The sequence below is a fragment of the Elephantulus edwardii genome, unplaced genomic scaffold, assembly GCF_000299155.1.
Source record: "Elephantulus edwardii isolate Elephantulus edwardi_28Jun2011 unplaced genomic scaffold, EleEdw1.0 scaffold00125, whole genome shotgun sequence".
In the NCBI taxonomy this organism is placed as follows: Eukaryota; Metazoa; Chordata; class Mammalia; order Macroscelidea; family Macroscelididae; genus Elephantulus; species Elephantulus edwardii.
Genome location: NW_006399875.1, coordinates 8,147,566 through 8,156,321, shown reverse-complemented (window position 1 = coordinate 8,156,321; position 8,756 = coordinate 8,147,566). Strand labels below are relative to the sequence as shown.

At 40.2% G+C, this 8,756-nt stretch overlaps 1 protein-coding gene across 2 annotated transcripts in view; it reads left to right on the top strand.

The window, feature by feature from the left end:
- CTNND2 (catenin (cadherin-associated protein), delta 2) overlaps positions 1 to 8,756 on the top strand; it is a 1,564,764-nt gene that overhangs the window by 795,379 nt on the left and 760,629 nt on the right. For both annotated transcript variants that reach the window (XM_006893173.1, XM_006893172.1), the window contains 2 exons: positions 7,852 to 7,886; positions 8,362 to 8,478. Coding sequence is in view for 1 of the 2 variants with exons in the window: in XM_006893172.1 (XP_006893234.1) it covers positions 7,852 to 7,886; positions 8,362 to 8,478 (152 nt within the window). In the remaining variant the exon portion in view is untranslated. The remainder of the gene's footprint in view (positions 1 to 7,851; positions 7,887 to 8,361; positions 8,479 to 8,756) is intronic.

The window sequence follows — 8,756 nt, the reverse complement described above, 5'->3', positions numbered from 1 at the left end:
ACTAAACCAGCACAGTAGAGCACTGTCAGCGCCTGCTCTTTCCTCACAAGCATTGCTAACTTGGAGCCCATTTCTTCAACTGTGCCAGTCAGATTCATTGCAGCCTTTCTCCTTTTCACCGACCCTCTGTTTTTCCAAGCATGAAGCTCTTTTCTAGGGATTGACCTCTCTTGATAACTTACCCACAGTTGTTGTTGGTGGTGGTGGTGATGGTGGTATGTGCTGTCGAGTCGCTTGCTACTCTATGTACAATATCCTTAAACTCTGCTCTTTCCTGTGCCAATCACACTGTCTCTGACACTCCCATCCCAGTTACCCCAGTCACTGAATCAATCCACCTCATAGAAGGCCTTCCCCTCCGGTGCCGTCCCTCCACCCTGCCAAGCGTGATGTCCCTCTCTAAGGACCTGTCCCTCCTTGCAATATGTCCAACATATGTTAGACGGAGCCTTAGAATCCTTGCCTCCAAGGAGCAGCCTGGTTTGACCCTTTCCATGATGAATCTGTTTTCCTAGCAGTCCATGGTACATTCAATACTCTTCTCCAGAACCACAGCCTGCGGCCCTCGGGGCAAGGGAAAAAACCTATCTACACACCAGCTATAGAGGACACATTACCTTCGCTCGGAAGCATTGCCACTGAACTTAAGAGACACTGGTCACATCATAAGAAACTATCTAAATCCGACATATTTGGAATCACGGAAGCCAAGGAAGCTTCAGATATAAGCTTTCAGATCAAAGGGGAGGATGATGGGAGATGGATGTTGAAGGGAGTGGGTAGAAGTGGATGGGTATCTTGCCTGGTGCATGGTGGAGCAGGGAAATAGGTGGGTAAAGACACATGTGACAAGGAGAGGGACAACACTGACACAAATGGTTAACTCCACAATAAGGGATATGTCTTTCACTTTTCTATAAAATGCTTGTCTGTCTGATACTTCTCTAAATCTGAACATTCAGATTAAGATAGACTAGGAAGAAGGATTGGCCATCCACTTCTGAAATAGCAGGCCTCCGAAAACCCTATGTACAACAATGTATGTTACGCACAGTAGGTGAGATGGAGTCTACTCTTTGTAACTTGTAAGGAGCATTTTGGCTGCATTTCTTCCAAGATAGATTTGTGCTTCATGGTATGAGTCACAAGCAACTCGATGGCACATAACAACAATAATACTTAATATCCTTCACCAACACCATAATCCAAATACATCAATTTGTCTTTGATCACAGTCATCTTATGTTGGTATTGTTGTTTGTTGTCAAGTGGAAGCCAATTCATAGAGGACCCTCCAGTGAGTTTTCAGAGGCAGTAAGTAGTGCTGGAGGTGATTACCCTCCTCTTCTTGTGCAGCATCTGGTGAGTTTGAACCAAGCACCTTTAGGATTGAAGCACAGCTTCTTACCACTAGGTCACCAGAGAGAGCTCCGTAGTTTATTATACATTGTTGTTGCTGTCTGCCATCAAGTCAGAACCGACTCATAGCTGACTTTCTGGTACGTTTTCAGAGGCAGTAAATTACACAGTAGAAAATTGCCCATCCTTCTCCTTCAGAGTACCTGGTAGGTTCAAACTGTGTGCCTTTGGGATTGCAGCACAGAGTCTTAGCACTAGACCAGCTGAGTGGTATTGTATAGCTTTTGCATTTCACGTGTGAGACAATTGAAAAGAAGGAGGGCTTGTGCCAGTTTTATGTTAATCCTTACAGGACATCTTTGTTTTTTAACACTTTAAAGAGAACTCTGCAGATAGTTTGCCGAGTGCAATATGTAGTATGATTCTTTAAGTGTCACTTCCATGGGAGGTGATTGTGTAGCCAATCAAAGCAAAATTCTTGGAAACTTCAATAGTTTCTTTTTTCATTGTGACGTTATGGATTGGTCCAGTTGTAAGGATCTTGGTATCTTGATGCTGCACTGAGATCTGTATGTTCTTTTTCATGTAGTCCATCTTCTCAGGTTATTTTCTGTGTATACAGATTGAATAAACATACTGAAAGGGTAGAAACATCCTACATGCATTGTTCTGTTTTTAAATGATGCCACATCCCTTTGCAGTGTCCAGCAATTGCCTCTTGGTCTTTGCACAAATTCCACAGGAGCACAAGTAAGTAGTCTGGGATTTCTGTGTAAGCTTTAGGACGAGGCCCTTTATTGTGTAATCTTAAAAGCTCTTTACTACCACTTTGCTTGACTTGATTAAAGATTAAATGCTGCTTGTTGTAAATATCCTTTTCACGTAATCTGTGACTTCTAGATCCTATAAATGACAAACTCATTGTCATCATAGATGGATTTAAATCTCTCTCTCTCTCTCTAAATGGAATTCATATTTTTTTTTCCTTAAATGAATTCTCAGGAGATGACTTCTATATAAAGAAAGAGCATTTTTGTAATGAAAGCAAAGTTTATGTCCCAAAACAATGAAAGCACAACTTAGAACAGAGTTAGAACAGCTTCAGAAATGACTTTTCTTTTATGTAATGTTGAATGACGTAATTGGATGAGCATTTACTATGGGGAATTCCTAGATTTCCGCTATGTGTGAAACAGGCATAATCTATGTTTAGCAGATAACTATTTTGTTTGCTTTTAAAAACACTCACCTTAGAGAAGTTGTTACGAGAAGGAATCAAGTGCTGGAAATACACAGTTGTGTGGAAATCCCTAGCAGAGCGGCAGCTTGCATGCTATCAGATCTCACCCAGCTTTCTCTTGGGAGTTCTCATTTGGGTAATCATACTTTTAATGCATTTTAACTGTGCTAAAAGACTCAGAGAAGCCATCGAAGTGACTAATGCTCTTTGCCCAAAAGAAAATTGCTTCTATCTCAATAGACTCTTTATATGTTAACTTCCAATGCTATTTTTCCAGTTGTAACACAGTGCATTTTTTTCCTCATTCCTGCTTCATCAAGAATGAAAATGCTTCTGAAGAACAGGAACAAAAAAATAAATATTATAAAGTAGCGTGATGTACTATCCTACATACAAAGTTATCTATTCTTTTAGTAAGCAGATGAATCTCAAAAGAGGAGCAAAAATAATGCTGCCTTCATATTTATGTTGGCTTCATCCAGGGCATTTTCCTCTAGTTATAGATCTCAACATGAAGAACAAAAAATCCTTACCACTGGACCAATAGGTAACATCACACTTGATGAAGAAAAGATTACAGTTGTTAGTTAGATCTACAGTGGATACTTAGAGTACCACCAGTCAAGAAATCAGAAGATGTATTGCATTGAGGCAATCTGCTGTCAAGGACCTCTTTAAGGGAGTGAAGAACAAGGATGCCATTTCAAAGACTAAGGTGTGCCTGATCCAAGCCATAGTATTTCCAGTTCCTTCTTATGCATCTGAAAGTTGGACAGTGAGTGAGGAAGACTGAAAAAGAATTGTGTTGGGGAAGAATGTTGGACATCCCACCTTGAGAATCTGTCCTGGATTAAAATATAGTAGAATAAGAATATCAATCCACTCTACATGTACAAGGATCATTAGTGAGAACAGTATTCAATCTTGTGCAGAGTTGCTGCTGTTATATTGTTCTGTGCTGTCAAGTGGGACACATAGTGACCCTATGAACAATAGAATTGAACCCTGTCCTACCCCACACCATCCTCATCATCTAACATAATTGAGCCCATTGCTAAAGTCACTGTGTCAATCCAAGTCATTGAGAGTCTTCCTCTAATTCACTGACCCCACCTTTCTACACAAGATGCCCCTTTCTAAGAAATAGCCCCTCAGAACAAGATTCCCCAAATATGTGAAATGAAGCGTCACCATCCTTGCCTGTAAAGAACACTCTGGCCACACTTTCTCCAACACATATATTTTTGTTGTTGTTCTTTTGGCAATTATGGGATATTAAGCACTCTTCTGCAATACCACACCTCAAAAGCGTCAATTCTTCTTCAGTCATCCTTAGTATTGTCCAGCTCTTAAATGTATAATAAATGATTCAAAAATATCATGGCTTGAGTCAGGCACACTTTAGTCTTCAAGCTGACATTGCTCCTTAGTACTTGGGCGAGATCCTTGACATCAGACTTTCCCAAAGTCATAGGCCTTTTGATTTCTTGAATACTGGTGTCAAGGGCATTGATTGCGGAGATAAGAGCAGGGAGCAGATGAGGGAGAAGAGCAGAGGCCCCAGGAATTGATGGAATAACAATCTGATATATTTCAACAAACATATGCTGCCCTCAGTGTTCTCACCAGGCTGTGCCAAGAAATCTGGAGGACGACCAACTGGGCAACTGACTAGAAGAGATGGGTATTAATCCCATTTCAAATATAGGTGACCCACCTGAGTGTGGAAATGATCAAACATTATCATAGATATCACAAACAAGCAAAATCCAATGGAAGATCATCCAAAAATGAATGGAATAGTGCATTGACAGAAAGCTACCAGAAGCACTTATGGGGTTTAGAAGAAGCCATGGCAGTAGGAATATCATTCCAAATGTTAAGTGGATCTTGGCTGAAAGCAGAGAATACCACAGGAATGTCTAACTATATTTCATTGACTATGCAAAGACATTTGACTCTGTGGCTCACAACAAATTATGGCTAACTTTGAGAAGAATGGGAACCCCAGAACACTTGTTTGTGCTTATGTGAAACCTATACTCGGAGCAGGAGACAGTTGTAAGAATAAACCGCTGCATGGTTCAAAATCAGGAAAGGAGAGCATCAGGGATGCATCCTGTCTCCATGACATTTTAATCTTTATGAAGAACAAATCATTCAGGACACCGGACTTTATGAGGAGGAATATGGTATCAGGATTGTGGGAAGAATCATCAGCAACTTGTCTTATGCAGATAACACAGCCTTACTTGCTAAAACTGAGGAGAGCCTGAAGTGTTTGCTACAGAGGATCAAGGACTATACTATGCAATGTGGATTGAAGCTCAATATCAAGAGAATGAAGACTGTTACCATTGGGCCACTGGGCTGCATCATGATAGAAGAAGATACTGAGATTGTTAACATTTTCAGCTTGCTTTGTTCCACAATCAACACTCCTGGCACTAGCAGTCAGGAAATCAAAAGATGAATTAAGAAAACCTGCTATCAGGGACCTCTCTAGAGTGCTAAAGAGCAAAAATGTAAGTCTGAAGACTAAGGTGAATACCTTTTATGCATCAAATATCTGGACTTATATCAAAGAGGACAGAAGAATTGATACATTTGAGTTGTAGTGCTGGAGAAGAGTATTAAACATACATCCATACCATGAACTGCAAAGAGAGCTAACAGGTCTGACGTGAAGAGAGTGAAGCCATGCAGTTCTTCAGGGGCAAGGATTTTGAGGCTTTTCTCACATGCATAGTCCTTGAAGAAGGATGTCATGCTTGGAAAGGTAGAGGGACAGCACACGAGAGGAAGATCCTAGTTGAGATGAATTGACACAGGAACAGAGGTAAATGAGGGTCGGTGTGTCATAGAGACAATGAAATTGGCCCAAGAGAGATCAGGGTTCAGAACTATTGTGCATAGGGTCGCTACGAGTCAACTCGACGTCACATCATGATTTTGCTTTTCAGCCTGGTTGTGGGGATTTTTGTCTTCTTGATTTTAACATGTAACCCATATTGAAGGCTGTAATTTTTTATCTTCTGCAACCAGTTTGAGTTCCCTCCACCTTCAGCAAGCAAGGTCAGGCCGTCTCCATAATGCAGCTTGTTAGTGAGTCTTCTTCCTATCCTGATGCCACATTTTTTTTTCTTCATTGAGTACAGCTTCTTGAATTATTTACTCAGCATTCAGATTGAATAGGTACGGAGAAAGGGTACAGCCCTGAAACACAGCTTTTTAAAAAATTTTAAAGTGTACTGTTTCTCTTTGATCTGTTCAGACAAAAGCTTCTTGGGCTAGGTATAGAATTGTATTAGCATGATTAGATCTTTGGGAATTCATATTCTTCTTGATGTTCACCCTAGTTTTATAATGATTCCCATAGTCCAATGCCTTTGCATAGTCAATAAAAATCAAACATTCTTCTGGTATTCTCTATTTTCTACCAGGGTCCATCTGACCTCAGCAATAATATCCCTGGTGCCATGATCTTAAACTTTCAAATCCAGCTTGAACTTCTGGCAATTCTTTGCCCATGTATTGGTCTAGCCTGGATGATCTTCAGCAATATTTTGCTTGCACGTGATTGTAATGATGTTTGATAATTTCTACATCCTGGGCCTCTTCTTACGTGTCAAGTTAGCTGTGCACAGAGATTATCAGACCTGTTATTGTTGTTGTGTACCTTTGAGTCAGAACTGACCCATTAGCTGGTCCTCTTGCGGTTTTTCAGAGGTAATAGAGGTTGCTCATCTTTGTGACGTGGAACAGCTGCTGGTGCATTAGAACCACTTGCCTCTGGGTTGGTAACAGACTCCTCACCACTAAGTCACCAGAGCATGATGGGTACATAATTCCAGTTCCCAGGCTAGCCACTGGGCTTTCTGATTTTGTGGCTGTACGATGTGGCCTAGGAGACATGAATTTATTATACGTCAAACAACTCAGATTCAGGAAAGCAATTGAGAGATCCAGAAACAACATGCATGGATTCTTCTCCAGTTTCAGAAAAAGACTCACTGAATGACTCTTAAAACATTTTTTTTTTTTTTTTTTACTACTCATGTCTTTGAAAACTAATGATTGCTATTGCCTTCTTGGAACATCAGTGCACAAGGGTAAATATTGTTTTTATGTAAATGTAGCCTTCCATGAAATAATACATGATTCTACCTCCACTCCAATATTTGAAAGATGTTACATGTGTATTATGAATGTCAACCTTGGTAATTAGAGATTACTGTTTTAGCTCATCCCATCTTTTTGGTGATTGCTGCTGACTTTATCTGAAATGTGACGTCCTGTATCAATTTTGGCTGTTGCTGTAATTTTTGTCAACCCTTTTCCTAGTTTGCTAAAATGGATTCACTCAGGAGCCAGGTACCCCATAAAAGACATATGTCTCTTAAGGGATTACCTTTAAATCCATTTACAGCAATCACTGCTTTTCAGAACACTGATTTCTACCAGAATTCCCCTTCCCCTTGTTAAAGTATTCAGAAGTCATCTCTAAGGGACAGATTAAAGGTCGAAAACCCACTTGCTGTAGTGACACCAACGAGCTATTTGTGGAAGCTGCTTGATCAGAAGAAAAGACATGATGAGAGAAGTGTAGAAAAATCATTCTCAAATCAAGGCCTACCACTAGCCAGGAACTCCATTTCTCACCCAGCACTGATAGTGCAGAGACAGCAGGGAAGGGGCATTTGCCTGTACAATGTACGAGCTACTCATATTTAGAAACTTTGTAAATTAGTGTCTATCTCACACTGAAGTCATCATTCTCAAGAAATCTATACATAGATCTGCTGAGCACAGGGTCCATGTTGTTGTTTTGTTGTTGTTGTTAGGTGCCGTGAAGTAGAGTACGACTCATAGCAACCCTATGGACAAGAGATGTGAATGAACCCTGTCCTATCTTGTGCAAACCTCACACTTCCTGACACACTAGAGACCACTGTAGCAATCGTCATGGCCACGTAGAGGTTCCTATTAAAAATAAAGGCAACGGGTTGAGTCTTGTAAACAGTGGGCGTCTGCTTGAATAATAATTCTTTGCAATTGTTAATGTCAGTGGATCAAAAGTAATATACATGAAATGAATGTAAATTAATATATCTTATCTAAGTGGGAGTCTTTTTCCCAGTAACGAAAATGCCAGGGAGCCTCCATTACTATCCTGATATACCGTGTTGTATAGATTGATGCCCTTCCTGATCTGATCAGTGCATGATACCTGTGTATTCTCTTTTTTACAGTTCAGCAGAAGAACAGTTCCACTGGCAATCTCAAGGTAAAGTACATAGTTTTTGTTAATTGATGTACATAAAATCGCCCTTGTACACTGTGATTTATTCATGCATATTGTGCCTCACACGCACTGTAAAAGTACATCTTCTTGAAGAACACTTCTGCATGTATCTCTATTGATTTCATTCCCTGTGAGCTTTAGAAGGAGATTTGTCCAAGCAAATCTGACATCACCTTGAAAGGAAAATAGAAATGAAATTGTCAAGACAGTTCATGATCTCATGGGCATTACGTTCTATTTCTTAGTAACTTTTCTTTTTTGCTTTGTGGACACATAGAATTGCTCAGCATTGACATTAATGCTGTATAGTGAACGACTAGTTTTATATTTAATGGGACTATCATGGCAATGCTATCTTTGTGTAGTATGTTATTGATTAGTAGGTGATAATCTAGAACTTTGTGATACACCTTGACGTTAGTGGGTTGGTTCACCATTTAAACATATTACATTTCAGATGGTCAAAAGGACATTGAAGATGAACTTACAACAGGCCTGGAGCTGGTGGACTCCTGCATTAGATCCCTGCAGGAATCAGGAATCCTTGACCCACAGGATTATTCAACAAGTGAAAGTGAGTGAGTCAAGTGCAGTCATTCATAAAGCTGGTTAACGCATGGGAGTGTTATGAACGCTATTAGTTTTCTAAAATCGCTGATATGCCAGATGTGATAATGGTTACCCATTAGTTTTTGGTGGAGCTTCCCAATTACAACAAGCTTGGAAGCAGGAGTAGCATCCACTTCCGAAATGGCTTGCCTCTGGAAACTCCATCAACAGTACACAGGCCTTTCATTCATAGGGTCACTACAAGTCGTCTATGATTCGATGGGACCTAACAACAAACAACAA